At 39.6% G+C, this 21,656-nt stretch overlaps 1 protein-coding gene across 1 annotated transcript in view; it reads right to left on the reverse strand.

Annotated features, from left to right (window-relative positions):
* The window catches only part of LOC140243284 (deleted in lung and esophageal cancer protein 1-like), a 38,221-nt gene extending 18,078 nt beyond the window's left edge, over window positions 1–20,143 (reverse strand). The window contains exons 1-16 of the mRNA XM_072322952.1: window positions 20,018–20,143; window positions 16,881–17,121; window positions 15,580–15,733; window positions 14,910–15,020; window positions 12,826–12,950; window positions 11,880–12,094; window positions 11,284–11,453; window positions 9,295–9,468; window positions 8,454–8,587; window positions 7,682–7,774; window positions 6,791–6,881; window positions 5,713–5,875; window positions 4,631–4,832; window positions 3,179–3,538; window positions 1,090–1,314; window positions 261–425 (exon numbers count right to left, since the gene is read on the reverse strand). Coding sequence (XP_072179053.1) covers window positions 261–425; window positions 1,090–1,314; window positions 3,179–3,538; window positions 4,631–4,832; window positions 5,713–5,875; window positions 6,791–6,881; window positions 7,682–7,774; window positions 8,454–8,587; window positions 9,295–9,468; window positions 11,284–11,453; window positions 11,880–12,094; window positions 12,826–12,950; window positions 14,910–15,020; window positions 15,580–15,733; window positions 16,881–17,108 — 2,610 coding nt within the window. The 5' untranslated portion in view covers window positions 17,109–17,121; window positions 20,018–20,143. The remainder of the gene's footprint in view (window positions 1–260; window positions 426–1,089; window positions 1,315–3,178; window positions 3,539–4,630; window positions 4,833–5,712; window positions 5,876–6,790; window positions 6,882–7,681; window positions 7,775–8,453; window positions 8,588–9,294; window positions 9,469–11,283; window positions 11,454–11,879; window positions 12,095–12,825; window positions 12,951–14,909; window positions 15,021–15,579; window positions 15,734–16,880; window positions 17,122–20,017) is intronic.
* Between the last annotated feature and the right edge of the window lie 1,513 nt (window positions 20,144–21,656).

Genomic DNA, 21,656 nt, shown 5'->3' on the forward strand with positions numbered 1-21,656 from the left:
CTGATAACATAGCATATGGATGTATGTAGAGAAATTTCATGGCATTTTTTTTCTTTCCCCCTTTCTTGTACCCTTCTCGATTTCACGTCATCTACTTCTCCTCCGTATGTGATTGCTGTCATATTCACGAAGCTTGGTTCCGTCAGTCATTCAATAATGATATTGTGATTTGCATTTCAAGCTAGGAGTTAACTACTCTTCTGGCAAGATGATTGTGCATATTGGTAGAGTTCCACAAAACTCTGTGGTGAGGTCGTTACCTGGCCCGATTCAGCATCCGTCAGCAAGAACTCTGCGCCTTCACGTAATCTCCACTTTGCAACGACCTGCGACTCATTGGTGATGAAGAAAGTCTTCTTCACCGACTGATCAAACCGTACCAGCCCAAAGTCCAAAGATGGTGCTTCGATGGAAACGTCAGGACCCTGCAAAATATTGAAGGATATGCACGGAATATTAAAGCTGATATGTATTTAAATGTTGTGAAAATAATGCAGAATAATGCAGAATAATTTGTGTGTATTTAGGTAATGTGCAACATGCTGTTATCTTGATGTTATTTATCACTATGTCTATAAACTACCAGTCTTGCAGTTGAATACTGTATATGCCATATATTCAGCGAGTCTAATATCTTGTGGATCTGGACTTCCCTACAATTTCACGAGTGGTTGAATTTGAAATTGTGGAGTACAGTCGTGATCATAGAAATGTCTGCATGCACGTCACATTCATGTTGGGATGAGAGTTAATAATTCTGCACGTTTATTAGTGGAAAACTGAGCAAAGAAAATTGGATTCCATCGGGATTCAAACCCGAGACCTCTGGATTGCTAGCCCGGTGCTCTACCGACTGAGCTATAAAAAGCCCTAGGTCAGTGTTCATCCCAGAAACCCTAAATTCTCAATGCTCGAATGGTCAGAAGCTATAACAGTGTGTTTGAGTGTGACACACACGTACACACTTGAAACTGGATAACACTATTTTGCATGTTGATAATTTCACAAAAAAAATGTTGTTAATTTCACGAAAAGCATCCGAAATTTGTGAAAATAAAAACCTTGTGAAATATTCGGTGTATACAGTACCTTGATGTCAGCAATGACGCGGAGTGGGATGGTGGTCTCCTGGTAGTCGATGCGGCACTGGAGGGTGTGGTCAATCCGGCCCGGGTGGCCCCCTATGATGGTCATCTCCAGCTCCACCGAACTCTCCGGCGGGATCTGGCCCTCCGGAGTCTGCACCTCGATGATGTGGCTCTCCTTGAGGGAGTCCCAATGGAAGACCACTGGGAACTTGCTGTAATTCAGCATCTGAGAGAGGGTAGGGGAGGGTTATATATCATACTCTATGTGTACCACAGTGTAAGCTCCCTGTGTGCCGAAGTATTATGAGACTGCAAGGCATGAATGCTTTTGGAAAACATTCTCTATTTCAAAGCCATGTAATATTTTTTTTGAAATTTATGCTAGGCATGCAAAAACAAATTTGTACATGAAAAATCTAGGATTTGCTGTAGCGTACATTTTATAACAAAGCTATGATTACACGCATCTTCCAAATGGCCAGTAGCTATAATGTTATTGTCACGGTCTGGGAGGCATGACTTTTGTAGACAAAACTGTGACAGAATATTAGGATTTACTCATAAAAACCCCTACGGAACACTATAATTTGATCACCACGAAACGCAAATTAGGCTGTATCTGTGTGAGGAATGGAATTGGGAGTGAAGCTTTCATTGTACTTTGGCATATGACGATTTACTTTGCACCTTTGGAAAAAAAAAAAATAGGCAAAATGAAAATATTTGATTACGTGAACATCAGAGTCCCATATCATTAACCCTAAAAGGGCCGGGGGGGGCGGAATCCGCCCCCCCCTCGACGTTTCGCGCTATAATTCTGTTACGCGAGAAGGCCTCGTCGCGAGGCTTCTTGACTTTGTTTGTTCAAGTCTCGCGCAACTTTTGAGACCAAATTTGCGACGTCCGCGCGTACTTTTGCGAAGCCACGCCCATTTTTGTAACGGAATGTCGCCCCAAAACGGGCACAATTTTGTGATTTTGTGTACATTTCCTATGGAAAACAGTGCTCTGTCGTGAAAGTCATAAAAACCTGATTATTTTTACAATTAATCACTTTCATTGATTAGTTTTGTGCTAATTATGGTAGAAAAGTGGTCAATGACAATTTCCAATGAAAAAACAAAGAAAAAACAAAAGTTGAAAAACAAAGAAATACATAAGAAATTCTGAAAACAATAAAATACATAAGAATTGAAATGAATTTTGGAAGTTTTTGTGATGTACAATCGTTGAATATGCTGCAACAGATTTACAGACCAAAAATTAGACTCTCAATGCTTTTAATTAGGCTAAAATATGATCTTGAGCTTAATTTGCATAATTAATTAATTAAAATTAGAAATTGATTGTTTCAAAAAATCTTATGACACAATCTTGTAGATTATGACGCAGGTCTCACGCATGCAAAATTTCATCGCGATCGCGCCATCGATGGCCGAGATCTCAGGGGGGGGCGGAATCCGCCCCCCCCCCCGGCCTGAGCATAGCCAAAAAAGCCCGGCCCCTTTAGGGTTAAAGATGTCAGGATGGCAATTCTTGCTATAATGGCAGCTACTCATAGCAAAAGCCAATCATGAAGTAGCATTTTTGTTGTTACCATGACAATGGCAATTGCAAGGGCATTGGAAAGCAGTGATATGGCTCATTCGATTGCGCATCTGCCTCCAGATCCAAAGGACCCATGTTTGATTCCAGAGTCTAACTGAGCAATGTTGTGTGTAATCATACGGTCCCCTCTAGTAAGAGGCAAAACACTGTCCCTCGGATAGGGCATAAAACGGCAGTCCTGTGTGTGAAAGAGTCACAACTCATGCACATGAAAGATCCCGCTTAATTCATTCATTGCAAAAAGAGCAGGGTGCATAACCTCATGAAGTGGTCCCACCTCTCATCTGACTGGACCCCATGGAAGACCAGCTTAGCGCAGCTTAATATAGACTATCCAGCCATCTTCTCAGATGGAACATGAAACATACAAACAAGACTTGCTAATACAGCAATTTTCTATGAAATGGGGCCTGGTCAATTCAGTCTTTTTTTTTTTTTTTTTTTTACAGACTTATCTCCCTGAACACCAAACCAAGACTTACAGTGAACTTCTTTCTTGCGGCCGTCGAGTGCAGCATCTGGCCCGGCACGAAGATGGCGTAGGGGTCGATGATGACCTCATACTCTTTACACAGTCCCTTGAGCTCCACCTCCAGGCCCAGCATATCTCCCTCTTCCCCCGTCCCGTCCCCACCCACCTCCTCCATCGTCTCCAGGGCTGGTAGGGAGGAGGGTGGCTCTGCCGGCTGGTCGGGGCGGGGCGTGGCGCTCGTCTTCCTCCCGGACTGCGACGCGGACATTGAGGAGGAGGATGGTGGTGATGTCTTCTTCTTTTTCGATCGCGAGGTTGGGCGAGGCACATTCTTCAGAATCAGCTGCAATACACTTTCGAATTCCCCAACCTGTTTTGGCAGAGCATTAGAATGTCAAGATAAAGCAATGGAGCGTAGCATGACAACACAAAAATATTTAAAAAGAAATAGAAGAGAAAACTATATCCTTCCATTTCCAGGTCATACATAATTGCAGAAGATTATTAACTTGTGACTATGAAGATATTTTGAGTGAGATGCTAATTGTATGAACTGAAGAAAACATCATCTTTCATTTTTATTTCTGCAAACAACTAGTAAAATCTGTTTTTATCTGAGACAACAGAGCACAAATCTATTTCATTTTTATGGACACTGCATTTAATCTCAGAGCAGAGTGCTTGTCATTTACTTGTTGTACACGCTATTGACTTTCACTTTTCCTCAAAACAATTTTTATTTATTTATTTGATTCAAACATTCACACACCCCCCCCCCCCCCTCAAAAAAAAAAAAAAATAATAAATAGTAATTACGGTATGATCAACATAATTATGGTAGTCAGGTGGTCGAAATGGCAGTCCCAATGGCCAACAGGATGCTATCATGGTCATAAATATGCTGACAGTCACACTCTCATAGCTGTGTTATAATGTGCTTTCATTCCGTAGGATGTTTGCTAATCTGATGCTTTCACAGCAGCTCTCAATTATAAATGGCAACTTCTATCCTCCAGATGTGTTTTCTCTTGAAGGGGTTAAAAGGATGGTATAGTATTGGTGGAGGTTCGGATTGGGCTTTTAACTTTTTGCAAGATATCAAGAAACAACTCATGAAATAGTACAGCGCATGCCATTCTAAGAGGAATTTAACATTTATTTGATGAAAATCGATTTTGGAATGGCTGAGACATCACAAACAAAGTAAAACAAAGCGATCGTAATGAAAGGTGGGTCCCACCTTTTATTAGGATTGCTCTGTTTTGGGTGTCTCAGCCATTTCAAAATCAATTTTCATCAAATTAACGTTAAATTCCTCTTGGAATTACATGCTCTTTCATATTTAATAAGAGGTTTCTCATTATCTCACCAAAATTTTTTTCTAGAAACACGAAGTTAGGTCTCAACCAAAACTATACAATTCCTTTAATTGAAAAGCCTGACAGCATATCTATGAACTCACCTTGGGTGGTGCAAATGCCACGCTAGTGACCGCTGTGCCAGAGGGTGGTAACGTTCCCCTCTCCATGTTGATGCAGAATATGTTTCTGTTGTCGAGTACCCTGGAGATCTGGTGCCCATCCCGCTCTTCCTCTTCCTGCCCTGGAGCTCCGCACTGTGGTGACGATCTCACCAACTTCCACTGGAAAGGCAGTTCGACGTTGCTGTACAGAAGATTTAAAATAGTGAAGATTTTTTTTTTCAATTATGAACATTCTGCATAATCAGCTCACAAAGAATTGTTTCGAATATGACAGTAATTTATAGTCACCATCCTATTCCAAGATATTGTATCTTGATATCTGCAGTGATAAAATGCTATCGATGAGCAGAAATGATTGCATTTTCAGAAAGCCCTATTGTTTTACAAAGGATTTCTGTTCGCCATGAAAGAATTGTACGATCAAACTGTGCATGAGACTTGATGCTATTCTACAATGATAGAAATTTCTCTGAAATGTTTTTAAAATGTGCATCTACAGTGCCAAAATTCTCCATAACAAAGCTGATTCTATTTAGTAGCAATATTTCAACACATAAAAAACGATAAATCTTCAAGAGGACCACATGAGAAGAGAATATAACAGAGTTTATAAAAATGTCTGTAACTTCTCAAAACAACTCTAGTGCAGAAAGAGTTATTACTTGAAGTTACTTTGGATGTATGCTAAATCATGCAGGATGTAACTTTATTTCCTATATCACAGTGGAGAGACATTAACACTACTATGTACAAACATAACATAATTTACAGTGTCCACTTTTATTCTGTTTTTAGTGCCCATTTATGACCTCATTTGGTCCAAGCAACAAATCACAGAAAAAGATCTGACATGGGTTGGTTACTTCAAAAACACTGCTAGTATTTGAATGCCTTGTCAATCCCTTATAAAAGGAACCATGCTACAAATTGACTGGATAAACTCATCTGACACTGGATAAAAACCAAGTGACAAATTAAATGGATGAAATGACAACAACAACAAAAAAAAAAAAGAAGGCACACAAATTTGATGACAAATTTGCATTAGAGCATCATCTCACGTTAGATTCCGAACGGTGATTTCTTCCGTCACGTAAGTCATAGGGTTGATGTCCTCAAACTTGAGGTGGTTTTCTGCTGTCGCATCGGCCAGCTCACCTGGCGTTGGATGGCTCTGGGCCCCAGACACTGATTCCAGGACCACTGAAGCCTTCTGGCCCTCACCTGGAGCATTATGGGAAGAAAAAAGATGGAGAGAGGAATTAGTGTATCCCGCCTGGCTTCCTACCATCACCATCATACCTTAAAATTTGTTACATGTACATTAATTTCAAGTCCCCATAACACACAAGTAAATCCAAAAGGAACTATCATTTCATGATTACTGCAGTGGTCCCAATTATCTAAACATCCAGTTAGCATCATATAGAGGTAGGTCTAATGTGAACTGGAATTATGGACGACTTATGTCTTCAACAACACATGGCATTTAAACCTGACAAGTATACATAACATTCATGCTTTTAGATTGAAGTTTATTTCTAAAATGTATTAAACAAGCCTCTTCATGCTTCAAAATCGGACAATCCATTTAAAAATTACAATTTTTTAAAGCATTAGCACAGCCATAACTGATGAGAGAACTAAAACACTTTTTTTTTTGGCGACGTCACATATGGAAAAATGAAATTAACAAATAATAAAGAAAATTCAACTCATTATCACCTTTCTAGCATGATAAATGAGCACTAACTTTACCTCTTCCAGATCGGAGACGGAATATCACCCTACAGATAAGTGAGCGACATATCGAGGGAATGTTTTCTCATCATAAAAATCAAACTACATGGAATTCTTTTTTTTTTCTTTATATCCCTTTAATTACCATATTATGTGACATTACAATGTGCTGTAGTCTTCTCATCCAGCAACAGCTGCCCTAAAACTATAAAAATTCATAAATTTTAAACAGATTATCCCATTTTCCTCTATCTTTGCTGATGTGTTCATCTATTTCTTGATATTGCTGTATTTAGTCAGTCCACATGCATATATTTGGGTCTCAAAAAATGACTGCAAGTGTTCACTAGAGAGGAAAATAAACAGAACAAAAAAAAACAAACAAACATGAGTACAAACCTTTCAATGTGAAGTGTTTGACTGTACAGTTGTCGCACACTATCGTGATCTCTTGCTCGTAAACCTCTGTACCGGGCGGACTGAAGCAAACCTGAAAAGTGGCCAAACGAGTAAATGGGGGTATTTTTGCACACTTATTCCAATCAAGAATATGTGCCAATCAAGAATGAGTTATGCATCTCCAGTGAGCATTGAATAATTCTCCAGCATCAATTTCTTTCTGTGGACAATGTTGACAAAGTGAATAAATTGTATAACTTATACTCTGCCAACATCTGTAGAACTGGGAGACAGGTTTTATTACCACAGCATTATTTCTTACATCTTGCTTTCAAATTGTCTGGTTGCATCAGCTGTCTGTTATCTGAAAATATCATTATGGTAAAATACTGTATTTTTTTTTTCTCCGATTTGGAAGCTCAAGTCATCTGGAGGTTTGTGCCATTTAATTTGGCTGATGACATTGTAAATATAAGCATCACTTATTGCATATATTGTGAGATCTAACCAAGGACTGTACACATAGCTACAACATTTCAAAGTGTTCTATGCTTCCAGCAAGAAACAAGCACAGCCTCCATAAAAATGTAACAATGCAATCAACAGCGCTGTATGTTAAAAAGGATGAATCTGAAACTGACAACATTGTCATAAAGACTCAATAATCACTTTTGCAAACCGAGCAAAGGAATGGGTTTGGTTCACCGCTCATATTGTGACCACCACCACCCCCCACCCCCCCCCCCCCAGAAAAAAAAAAAAAAAAAAATCAAACAGCAACAATAAAGACAACACAAAATCTACTCATTCAAAAACAAAGACAAAAACAATGACAGGGGAAGTATTATACTGGGGAATAAAATTATTTGACAAAATGACAGTCAGCTTTACCTGTAAAGGAATGGCATGCCCCGCCATGATCTCAAAGACAGCCGGGTAGAGCTGGAAAGGGGGAACGTTCACCTTGTCTCCAGTGCTAATGGACTGCGAACAGGATCAGATGGGAAGCAATGTCAACTTCATGTGGCTCCACACAAAACATGGCAAAGGTAGATATTGTGCATTAAAAAAAAAAAAAAATGAAAACAACTGATGATGCAAACAAATTGCATGAAATGCAATGGCAGTTAACTGCAAACATTCATACTTGATATCAGGTGATACCAAGGAATATAACAGAATTTTTAAAACAAACAGATAATCCTGAATGTGAAGTTGGTAGCTCCTTTTTTAAATCAAAAGTGAATAAAAGATTGAAATGAGAACCTCTTATCACAGAAAAATTCTGATCAATCCAGTCTCATGCAGTTTGGCACAATGAACTGCACCTGTACAACATATCCCAAAGGGGAAAAAAAAAAAAGAAAGAGATTTTGCCTAAAAAATAAATGAGAAATTTGAGCTGTTGAATTTGCTCTGTTGTGAAAAATATTGTTGATACCCTTTCGCATATCAAAAGTAATCTGACAGGAAAAAAAAAATTGACAACAGCAACAATTGCATCAGCAGCAACAGCATCACTGCAACCTCGATAACATCAGTGACTGCAACAGTCGGGACAAAAACATCAGCTTTGAATAAAAACAGTAACAACAACAGCAGCAATACTATAGAGCACAACGAGTGAGACTGAACTGTAGACGACATAAGATATATCACTCACAGAAAAGTTTGTCGCTGGCCAACACTTTCTGGGCATGGCACAGAAGCGGCCGCTGCCCCCATGGTTCTGGACAAGGAACTCGGTGCTGGAGTCTCCTCCCACCAGACAATGGCCACAGTCTATGACGGGGGACACTACAGGTGGAAAGAAAGGGATAAAGGGAGACCTGTAATTGGCTTGCTGAGCTGAAACTACTTTATCTGGGCCATGAACCAATTCCAACAGGGAAAGAGAGCATTTTGGAGAGCCTCCCGCTAGGTCATGAAAACTTGCACAAACTAGCAGGAGAGTTTGAAAATTATGTAAAATTTTGTTTTGCTTTATTTCATTTTGTAAAACCGAGACAGGGATTCACTTCTCATTGACTGACATGGCTGTGGCTGCATCTATTTCAATTTGAAGAAGGTATTCACATAAGCTTTTCAAAGTGATGAATGAGGTACTGGTGGCTACATAGTTGCCAATCAATGTAATTTGCATATGCACAAACTTTGTCTGCCTTTCTCGGGTTTCGTATTTTACCATTTACTACTGTAAAACCCAGAAACTTTCACGTGCATTACACTTTCACAAATTTTCTGAGGAGCTAAGATTCCCGATTTCCCCACGTGAAAAATTTATCTACTCAAAGTACTGAATGCCAGTGGCAATTCCTGAAACATTCATGCCACGAAAAAGGCAGTTGGCTCCAATTTACGAAACTTTGATGCCGCGCATGTTTCTGGTTTTACAGTATGTTCCAGTATCTTGTTTAAAAGAGGCTTCAGGACACAAATGGATTTACAGTTTGAGGAAACATTTTCCATGTGCACTGCGATCAGTATATAGATGCATGACTCACACGACAGAAGCGGTGGGGGTCTCCTTCCGAGGAGTTTGATCTTGAGCGGCTGGCTGGACTGCGTGTTGATGACCAGCTCGTCTTCAAAGTCCATGAGAGTGTCCGGCATGAAGCGGATGTTGTACTGGCAGCTCATGCCGGGAGCGACGATGCCCTCCTCACCGGGAAATTTACCTAGGAAGGGGGAAAAGAATACAGTCATATTTTTGGTTATGGCCTGAGGAGATGTCAGTTTAGTTGGTGTGTGAAAAATCAGTTTGAGCAAATTCATGCAGCCAATATGGTCATAGGGTTCCTAGTGTAAAAAAAAGAGTATGCCTGTAATGCTTATCAGTAGTGCACATGGCAGCTATGTCATTGCCATTCACTTAGCCCCCCTCCCCCCCCCCCTCAAGCGAAACAAAACAAACAAGGAAAAGTAGAAATTACGCGGTGCGTAATATATGTCCCCGCCGGAAGTAGCATTTTGTAGCAAAATGTGCAATATAGGTAAAAAATCAAGGTCAAAGGTCAAAGAAGTCAAAGGTCAAAATTCTGTGTAAAAGTTTTGAAGCCCTCACCTAGTGCCATCACATAAAGTAAACGGAATCGAAATCGGGTTAGAAATGGCAAAGGAGTAGCATTTTATAGCCAATGTACAATACAGGTCAAAAATCAAGGTCAAAGGTCAAAGAAGGCAAAGGTCAAAATTCTGTGTAACGTTTTGAAGCCCTCACCTAGTGCCATCACATAAAGCAAACGGAATCGAAATCAGGTTAGAAATGGCGAAGGAGTAGCATTTTGTAGCCAATGTACAATACAGGTCAAAAATCAAGGTCAAAGGTCAAAGAAGGCAAAGGTCAAAATTCTGTGTAGAAGTTTTGAAGCCCTCACCTAGTGCCATCACATAAAGCAAACGGAATCGAAATCGGGTTAGAAATGGCGAAGGAGTAGCATTTTGTAGCAAAATGTAGGTCAAAAATCAAGGTCAAAGGTCAAAGAAGGCAAAGGTCAAAATTCTGTGTAACGTTTTGAAGCCCTCACCTAGTGCCATCACATAAAGCAAACGGAATCGAAATCGGGTTAGAAATGGCGAAGGAGTAGCATTTTGCAGCAAAATGTACAATATAGGTCAAAAATCAAGGTCAAAGGTCAAAGAAGTCAAAGGTCAAAATTCTATGTAGAAGGTTTGAAGCCCTCACCTAGTGCCACCACATAAAGCAAACGGAATCGAAATCGGGTTAGAAATGGCAAAGGAGTAGCATATTGTAGCAAAATGTACAATATAGGTCAAAAATCAAGGTCAAAGGTCAAAGAAGGCAAAGGTCAAAATTCTGTGTAGAAGTTTTGAAGCCCTCACCTAGTGCCATCACATAAAGCAAATGGAATCGAAATCGGGTTAGAAATGGCGAAGGAGTAGCATTTTGTAGCAAAATGTACAATATAGGTCAAAAATCAAGGTCAAAGGTCAAAGAAGTCAAAGGTCAAAATTCTGTGTAGAAGTTTTGAAGCCCTCACCTAGTGCCATCATATAAAGCAAACGGAATCGAAATCGGGTTAGAAATGGCGAAGGAGTAGCATTTTGTAGCAAAATGTACAATATAGGTCAAAGGTCAAGGTCAAAGGTCACGACTGAAATTCTGTGTAGAAGTTTCAAAGCTCCCATGTAGTGCTATCATATAAAGCAAACAGAATCAAAATTGGCTCATAAATGACAGAGAAGTAGCAAATTGAAGATTTTGATCACACACGGACGCACACACGGACACACGGACGCACGGACGGACGCACGGACGGACGCACGGACGGACGGACGGACACACACACGTACGGAGCCCGTTTCATAGTCCCCTGCTCGAACTCGTTCGGCGGGGACAAAAACAAAAAACAGGCACCATGAATAAGAAAGCCACTTTTATAATTAGGCATTTCACTCCTGTCTACCTGGCACATTATGAGACAAATGCCGTCCAATGTATCATCTGGACTGTGACTTCAGTCAAAACTCACCAAGGCCTACGGAAAAGTATTCCGACTTGGGTGGAATCACTCGGAGTGGGCGGCTGGCTGCAGAGATGTTCTTCAGGTCAAGGGTCATCTCATAGACCTGACCTACTTTGTAGTCGCTGAAGACAACCGTCTCAGGCATAGGCACAAACACAACCGAGTGCTCTTTTTTCCTGTTTGAACAAATGTGAGAGAAAGAATAGATAAAAACACAAAGGCAGCAAATGTGAAAAAAAAGTAAATGATAATACGAAGGATACTAGGAAGATTTCTAGCTTTGTACTGCAATTAGGTGCAAGTATTGATATTGCACATGAAGATGTTGGATAAAACTTTGTAAAATCTATGATTGGAATCTGTGTGATTTCTTGTAAAGTGCACATCAACTTTCCATTCAACAAGAATTCTATACCAGACAGGTGAATAGTGACAGTGAGCATGAGAGAGAGAGAGAGAAGAGAGAGGGAGAGGGAGAGGAAGAGATTCTACATCACATAGACTTTTCAAGATTCTATAGTTTTCATAAAGAATTTTGAGTCAGGTTTGGGAAGTGGGGGCTTGCGGCATGTTTGCCTAGATTGTGAATGGTGCTCTCTTACGCTGTATCAACAACAGTGGACTTGGCACCCCCGAGTTCATGCGTGACCGTGTTGGGCTTGACTAGGGTGCGGCCCCCTCCCAGGGCAGAGGGGGGCCGGTGACGCGGGTTGCGCAGGAAGTTGGACTTGCTGAACACCATGGCCATGTCCTTGCGGTTCTGCTCCCGCGTCTGCGGGGAGGTCATCTCTCGCCACTTGTTCTTGGAATCGCTTTTCTGTGGGCGCAAGAGATGGGAGAGGTGTATTATTGACCGAGGCTCTACTATGCACTCCAATGGCAGTGATCACTTTGAAATATCACGGACATCTTATAATTGTCAAGCTTCTTCAAAGAGGTGTCCCAGCAGAAAAAAACAATACAAAACAAAAAAACAGCTCTGGTCTTGCTTGTGTGCATTGCTTGTATCTTCCTTCACTCCAGTTATAAAGTGACTTTTCCATAGTAGAGCAGATCGCGGTGTACTCTACAAGAACAGGCTGTCACCAATTCTATTCCATTTTCAATTCAATTCATTCATCTACAATCAATCTCATTGTAAAGAGATTAGAAAAGAAATGTATTACACAAAAGTCAGGATCACTGCAAGCAGGATGAAATAAAGAAGAGTAACGTAGTACAAGGGTGCAAACCTCAAAAGAGGTAGTACTAATGGGCGAGGGCTCCAGTAAACAAAACTATCAAGTACAGACGGTAGGTACAGAAGAAAAAACTACAACAACAAAACCATTTATTTTTCGATACCTACATGAGTCTGTGTATGTATAGACTAGATGAAGAAAATGTACAGACACAGGAAAGTTTTTAAAAAAAAAAGAAATAAAGGGAGGAGATAGGAACAGAAATGATTGAGTATGAAGGATAAATATCACACATATAAACATAGATATATTAGATATACATTGTATATGAACAAATAGAGGAGAGGGATAAGAACTCATTACTTACAGAGCTGCGGTTCTGCCTCTTATGTGAATGACTGTCTGGTGCATGGGGGATGGATCCCTTGTCTCCCATTTCAACATGCTTGGTAGACGTCTTTGTAGCTTCCGCATAATGAGGCATTACTCCAGCTGGTCATGGAAAGTGAACCAAGATGAATGAGCCTTCTTAATCTTCATAACATTGGGTGACTTCAAGTTTGGTGCTAATGCTAGTGCTTGTGCTAGTGCTATCTCAACACTAGCACTGGCCATAAAACCAAATTTGAAATCAGTCAATGTTAGAAGGTTGACCTCAAAATTACTGTAAAAGTGGTTTCTTTCGTGTACAGATACTTTCGCGGTTTCCATCGGTGCCCACTTTTTTGCGTGTGTTTAATTTCGCGGTCGGCCAAATCCGTGAATTCACAGTCAGCAAAAACTGCTTTATTTTGCACATGAAAACCCAAACTATAATCCAATTATTCTTTTATTTATTGAATAGAAATTAGAATTAAATGAAGGTTTACCTGAAATCCCGTCTCTTGAGTACTTTATAACATGCTTGTACCTATTGCGCGGTATCGCTACATGTGTGTTGACCATCAATATGCGCGGAATCTTCGTGTGTGCATGTGCGCAATAGCGTTGTAACAAGTGGCGAGTTCAAAACATTTTCGCGTGATGTTAAATTCGCGGTTCAACCTCAAAGCGCGAAAAGCGCAAAAATAAAACCACCGCGAAAGAAACCACTTTTACAGTATGACATATTTCTGGAAGTTGGTGTCGGGCTCGGCGTTGAATGTTATCTGCTGAACCAAGCTCCACCAAGCTTTATGTACTTTTCCACATTGGTCAACACTAGCCCCTAGGGATTATTGTATACCATTTCAAGTTTGGTGCTGGTGTTAATGTCGCTGTGTGAGACCCACATTCATGCCCATAATAGACACACATTGTACATGTCTATAGTATGTATGCTGGTGCAATGGTCACCTGCATAACTAGCACAAACACTCTATACATGGATACATAAATCTAAGCCTGTGAGTAAAATGAAGATTATTGTATTTTTTGGGGGGGAGAATTTATGGCATTTTAATCCACTTTTGTGGGAGAATTTATGGCATTTTAATCCATCTTCCTAATTACATGTCTAAAATTAAGCAGACATGACTACATCTTTCAATAATTGACTCAAACCAAGCATCATCACGTTTTTCATCATGCAATTCTGACAGACTTCATGGTGGTTTTGATGAGAACACGTAGTGTTGGGGATTGATAATTGCAATCGGTATCGTCAGTGTTGGAGCTCGATTGAAGACAGTTGTTTGGGAGGTAGCACTAGCACCCACTATGTTCTTAGTTCTTCTTCTTCTTCACCGCTAATGTTGAGCCCTGAATAAGTGCTCTCTTGATGTAGAAACTCTCATACATTCAGGAAAGGTTCAATAAATGTATTGTTCGTTTGTTTTTGTGTCCCCCTGGCTGGAGAGGAAGACTGGGGGTGAAGTGTCTTGGTCACGGGTACAAGTGATATGACAAGGTTCAAACATGGGGACCTTCTCATTAACTCTTTATGTACCATGGTGTAAACCACCCTGCGTGCCACATAATTCTGAAACAGCAACGTAGTCATGCTTTGGGAAAACATTGTTTTTTAAATCTGTGTAACTTTTATAGATTTTTGTTAACCTGGTAATTTAATGCACAAAGTTGTAGAGAAAATGTGAAGCTTTGCTTTGATGTAAATTGTATGACAAATCTATAATTGTTTCTCTTCCAAATGACCAGTAGCTTAATATACATGTACATTATAATAGAGGCATGACTTTTGCACAAAAAAAAAGTGACAGAACCTTTGAATTTACTTGCAAATCCACTAGAGAACACTGCTAGATAGTCAATCACCACATAAAACAAAAGCTACATGTGGCAGAAATGGAATCGCGAGAAACGCTTTTATTGTACTGTGGCATTTGGCGATTTATCAATCGGTTTGGGCAGGTTTGTGGGTTTGAGCAGAATATGCGAACTTGACACGCCATCAGCTGAGTCGAATGTGCCAATGTGGCATGTTAAAAGACAAAGAAGTCCTTCACACTGTACCTTGTGGTGCATGGGTTAAAGGTGGCTCAGCAGTGCTGAAATCGTCTGGCACGATCAGACCATGGCTTCGTAGGAGGTCACTATCCAGACACTTATTCAGGTGGGACTGGACTGTTTGTTTGGATGGGGGAAAGGGAGTTTGTGGAAAGAGTTTTCATTTCATATCAAATAAGAGTTTTACAGCACTGGAAAAGAAACTGCTTTCATTTAGAAAAAAAAAATACATTGCAGATATAAACACAATCAGGGCAAGATCTATGGCAAATAAGAATGAATGCAAAAGTATCAAAGTTACATGACACAACACAAATTATGTATTTGTCTATAAGCAAGGTATATCTCATCTGTAAATTGTGTCTGCCTGTTTGTACAAACACCAAAAGTTTGAAGAACTATTTAGGGAGTTATTCAGTAGAATAATTTCCCACATGATATATTCTATAGCGAAGAAGCAAACATCATTTTCAATTGGAATTCAAGCTTAAACAATGGAAATAAAAGAATCACTTCGTCCCTTATCTTAGTTTGATTTGGGTTTTCGGTTTAAGCTTGTTTGTTTGTTTTTTCCATTGGGAACATAGAAGGGGCTTATCATAAAACTTTTTAACTAACTCTTATCTGTACACAAATTTCACTTGCAGTGCTTTCAAACTAAGCAAAGGAGCCATACCAGGTGGCAAGCCAAGTTCGTGGTAGATGTCGCAGCCCTCTGCAGCCTTGTTCAGCTCCTTTTCATCGTTAGCCATGGCCTTGGCCCTAGCCTGCATGATGTGCCGCTCCAACATGGCAGCCTCCGCCATCCGACGCTCCCGCTCTGCCTGCACCTGCAGTCCAGCAAAGAAGAAAACAGCACAAAATCCATGATATCAAAGGTTGTCTGACAAGTTGAGAATGTGACTCAAAGTGACAAAAAAAAAAAAAAAAACCTGCGGACCTGAATGACCTATAAGACCTAGAGCCTTGCAAAATCCTGAACAACAGGTCTATTTTCTTGTCACAAGTACCTAATGTCAACATACATGTCAACATGTCAACCCAATGTCTATAATTCCTCAGTCATAACAGGAAATTTGTTTCATGTGTATGATTTAAGGCAATGTTTGTTTTGTTTTATTTTTCTGTGCTCAAGTTGATACATGCCGATTTGGAAATCTGTGATATACTTTGTACCTTTTGAATAATGGGAATGACTGGGCAATATAAAATAGAATTCATTCATTCATTCATTTATTTTATTTTGTCACGGTACCGGGCTCAGCCGCAGGCTGTTTTTCAGCCAGTCCGTGAATTTAAAAATACACGATACACAATGAATTGTACAATACAAAAGTTACATAACTGAAAATGAGTAAAGAAACAAATCAAAACAAAATAAAACAAAACAAATCAGCATAACAAAAGTACAAAACTTAAGACCTACAAATATATACAGAATAAAATCATCAGAGATTATATAAAATTTAAGATAATTGTCATTGTAAGGTACACAAATGAAATCAGCTAACTGCAGACTGATCCCCCCCCCCCCCCCCGCCCACTTATTTATACTAATCTCCAGTGTTTATTAAACTCAAATGTTTAACGTTATGAAATTATTCACCTGTATCCTGAAGTCGTTCCAACCAAGCCCTTTTATCTCATTCGTGAGTAAAGCTATTCCAAAGTCTTACCCCACTAAACAACAGACTTCTTTTTTTTTAATTCAGTACGAACTTTTGGTAACGATTGGTAGAATCACTTATTTTGTTAGGACAGTTGCATCATGTTGACTAAATGTGTGTGATAATCTAAAGAGATTGTTTAGACATGATGAAACAAAGAAAACAACATGTCTTTTTCAAAACAGGCTTGTTTCTCAGAAATCTCTTCTTTCTCTTTTCCTCTTCCTCTTTCACATTCATGCAGCCATCCCTATCCAAAACTTATTTGCACTCAAGGTTGAAACAAGAAGAAACAGAAACAACCACATACCTTTCTCAACTCCTCCACATACTTCTCATGGTAAGAGTCATCTCCACTCCTGGACTTGTTTAAGTTCCTCACCGTCTCCTGCTCCACAAAGTCTCGAGTGAAGATGTCACGGAAGGTCTTGGCCAGGACGTGTGTGACGTCTTGAGATCGCCCCGAGGAGGGGCGCTGCAGGTACATGGGAGGCTCATCATACGGAAGCTTCCCGAGTTTGGCAGTGATCGTAGACATCTTGTGGATTATACTGTGACAAGATTGGAACAGCAGTGACAACCATTTGATTTGCAGCAATAATTCATCATAGTGAAGAAGGGGATCAACTACCTTAGTAACAAAGGGGTTTATTGCCCAACATTCACAATGTTGATTTTGTAAAAAAAAATCACAGAATTTCACAAAATCCCAAAATACATCAGTTATCACTTTGACAACTGACCAGAATCAGTCCGGCCTGGCCAGAATTCAGCTACGCACTTTGTGTGTCCAATGTCAATTGGCGTTCAGGGTCACTGAAAAATGCGCTGCAGCATTAAAAAAAAAAAAAAAAAAATAGATCTACTTTGTTTGTGTAAAGTTGCATTGTGGGGACATTGCAGCACCCACTGCACTGGTGGCCGAATTCTGGCAAGTCGGCACTTGCATTCAACCCCTGTTCTACATTTTCATAGGCACTGCATTGGTACATTCTTTATGTAGGCACTAGAGTGTCTAATTTAGAGATTTTGTTTTTCTTTAGTGTTTTTGCAGATACAATCACACTCTGAGCTTGAGACATGCGAAAAATGTTGCAACAGAATTGTGTATTTCTTGATTTTCAGCATTTTTTGGCAACCCTGATTTTGATAATTTAAAGGGAAGATAAACCCCAAGAGCAATGTGGATTGAGTGAAAGCAACAACAGTAGTAGAACATATCAGTGAAAGTTTGAAGAAAATCGGACAGTCGATGCAAAAGTTATGAATTTTTAAAGTTTTGATGTTGGAACCGCTGGATGAGGAAACTACTAGAGGTTATGACGTATGAGTGGACAACAATACCAAGAAAATATAAAGAAAATTCTGCAAAAATTCATTTTTCATGAAAATTACAAATTCCATCAACTTGATGTTGACATATGTTAAGAGTAGCAATTATTCCCCCTGCTTTCTGAAAGCGGTTGGTCCATTGCTCTTTCATAATTCTAGAAAAGTGAATTTTTGTTGAATTTCCTTTATATTTTCTTTGTATTGTTGTCCACTCATACGTCATATCCTCTAGTAGTCTCCTCCTCCAGCGGTTCCAACACCAAAACTTTAAAAATTCATAACTTTTGCATCGATTGTCCGATTTTCCTCAAACTTTCACTGATGTGTTCTACTAATGTTGCTGCTTTCACTCAATCCACATTGTTCTTTAGGTTTACCTTCCCTTTAAACTAGATCTATTGAATTCCCACTGGCCATGTGCTTTTGGAAAAGTTGTGCCAATTTTACATTTCCGACAGCAAAATTTGGGGGTTTTGATGGATATTTGGAAGTGACTGTTGTGAACGACAGTGCTAGTATGTGAAATGATGACACATGACAATTAGTGTGTTCAGTTGTGACAATAAATGCTGCATCGCAATTGCATCACTGGACGCTGGCTTCTTCTTCTTCTTCCAATAAGTGTTTCTACATCACTCTCAAAGAGTACCATCGTAATGGGTGCTATAGGCGTATAGCATAGGTGTGACTATACTCCTCAAGGAACAAACATCACATCTGGTGCAAAAAGATAAACTTAATGGTTCAAGTAATAAAACCTCCTTAGTATGAGGGTTATCGGAGTGTAAATTAAGTGGTTTCAAACTGCTCCGAAGGGTCTCAAGAGACAGAGCTGAAACCACAGTTGTGGGAAGGCCATTCCAGATGCAAACAACACTTCACTTGTTAAAGTTGTTGATTAAGTCACAATAAGTGACCCAATTGTCAGATTGTGTTTTTGGCAGGTGGCCGCCTTACCCCGGTGCGGGGCGCTGTAACCAGAAAATTTTATACGGTACATGTTGGGGTCGCTGCTGTGGTTAGTGGCCGCCGGGCCACCACAGCAGCTGAATGAATATAGTAAGGCCGGACCTAAGGGTACTAGATCTCGCGCAGGGACTTAATGGTCACGCATAGCGAAACTGCGTATAGCAAGCAATATTACGCGTAGGACTAAGCGCAAAATTTGTCCATATGCCCACGGAATAAACATACCTGACAACCGCTAAACATGAGAAGGAAGCAGGTAAAAAATTTTGATTTCGAACAAATTTTTCACTAAATTTCCAATTTTTTTGGACAAATTTTTCACTAAATTTCCCATTTTTCACCTTGTAATTTACCTACCTTAGCTTAAAATCTGTTTTAAAGATGTTGTAACCATGTAGCCTAGACGTGTCGTCTCGCTTGTCTCGTTCGTAGCTGATAGAATTCGTAATTCGTTCGATCAATCATTTATAATATTCTACAAAAGCCGAAGCACGTTAACAGCCGCAGAGGGGCAGACACTTTCACGCATGACACTACATAGGGCATGCAGCTGCGCGACCTTTACATACCCCGAGAAATTGAACGCATAAAATTAAGTCCTACATACAAACGGCGACAGCGCACTACTCCGTCATTGACATTGTATCATCAGGAGATTCTGGGAGGTGATTTTTCTGCATTTTCGTAATATTTATTGAGAAATTCAGGTACGATTGTGGAATAATTTCTTTAAAAAGAGCATCACAAATTTTCGTGCGCGATATAGACCCCTCAACCATCATCCCCATCGCCATACTGCTGGTCGGTCGAGGTCCGCTTATTCGTGAGTAAATTTAGCATACATTGAAAGTAGATTTTCATGTCTATAGCTTGTAGTATTAGGCCGAATACGCTGTATTCATGGTATTACCTTGATTACAACACATAATAACTGGCAGTTCAGTTCCAACGTCAAAAGTAAACCGTAGCCGTAGGCGCCCGCCCGGCGCCTATATGTAAAATGAGAACACAACGCAAAATTGAATGCATAGGACTAGGCGGCCCACCCTGCATTGCAAAAATGTTCGGTTAGCGATAGCGACGGGATAAAAGGAAAAACAAAGTGAAATACTAGGTTAGTCGTGTCCACTATTATTCCGAACGTACCTTCAAGACGCTGTGAGTAAGTTGCGATCGGTACTTTAATTCGGATAAACAAAAAACGGTAGTCGACGAAGTCATTTGATCTGTCGTGTCGTCTACCGATGTCGCGTCTTCATTCTCGACCCGTTGCTATGAAGTGCTGGGCGAGCTGGGTGGTAGAGGTCATGGAGGTCACGACGGAAGTACAGTAAGTAACCGGGGGCGGGGCCATCTGCTTATGAATATTTATAAACCTTGATCCAACCGGATCTGTCTATAGAACGCCATCTGTTGCAAAAGTCTGTCAACCCACTATACTAACACTTTGTGAGTGAAAGGCACAAGAACATGATCATAATTTTCTAAATCTATACACGAGCAAAGAAAAACCTCTGATCAGAAGTTTTATATCTGCACGCACAGCTCGAAACATCTGATCAGTGGTTTATCTCTGCATGTACAAAGAAAAAATTTGTTCGAGAAAGCTGCACTGATTTAGAGGGAGAATCTGCGGTGCAGTTGCAAGTTAGTCTGGAAAGGAGTCAAATTTTCTTAATAACAATTTAATGAAAATTGGAGGAAAATATACAATAGATCTAAAATAGTAAATCTGAAAATGTGAGACGACAGTTCCACGTGGGTGATTGTTTAAAAATTTCTATGGCTCTCAACCCAAAAATTTGTTGAGCGGTTTTCATTTATTGTATAACAAGTTTCATTTGGATGGCACTATTTTGTTTTGTTTTGTTTTGTTTTGTCTTTGTTTTGTTTTGTTTTGGGGGGATTATGCAATGAAAAAGTATTTAGGACTTTGAGCATTTTCACTGTAGACATTTCGCCCTTGAACTCTATCCCCATTCACAACTTTCTTTGAATTATTACTAACAGGTAACATAATATACAAGGCTCTGTGTTCTGTTACAAGGGGTTCATTATGGTGAATTAAAACACAATGTCATAAATGATGCTAGAGTGACTCACACTCTACATGACCGTACATTTGAATTTTCTCAAAGTCACCCATGGAGGGCGCAATTTACCAAAATATAAAGAAATACAGGAAATATGCTAAAAACATGATTTTCTGTATAATTTCTTTATCCCCATTTTATATGTCTTATTACAGACCAGTCATTTTCATATTTGCCACAAATGATAAGCAAGTGGAATCTTGTTATTTCTTATGGTTGAAATTTCTCAAGGTCACCACATGGGGGCACTATTCATATTAACATAAAGAAATACATTATGAGACCCGAGATGAAATGTTTGGGACGGATACATGTATAGTTATGACATTTCATATTTGCATAATAGTAGAATTTTGAGATTGCAGATTGATAATATGATACTCTAATGCTATCAGAGGCATAACTTGGGTGAAGGAATCAAAATAACACAAAATAGAAGGGCAATGTTTAGAAAATATTGTTTTCAATTATCTCAGCGAGTCTATCATATCTATTGTTTTATGCCTTTGTCACATAAAAACAAAGGAAATAATAAGCAAAACTTTCCAGGACCAAAATTACTTCAAATTTTGCTCCTTGAACAAATTTCAGCCAAGAAACACCCGTTTCATACACTGTAATACTGTTAAATGAAATGGGAACAGAAAAAGATGCAAAATCTGACCGACATGGTTGTCAGTTTATGGTTGTCA

This window comes from Diadema setosum, chromosome 20 (genome assembly GCF_964275005.1).
Source record: "Diadema setosum chromosome 20, eeDiaSeto1, whole genome shotgun sequence".
Taxonomy (NCBI): Eukaryota; Metazoa; Echinodermata; class Echinoidea; order Diadematoida; family Diadematidae; genus Diadema; species Diadema setosum.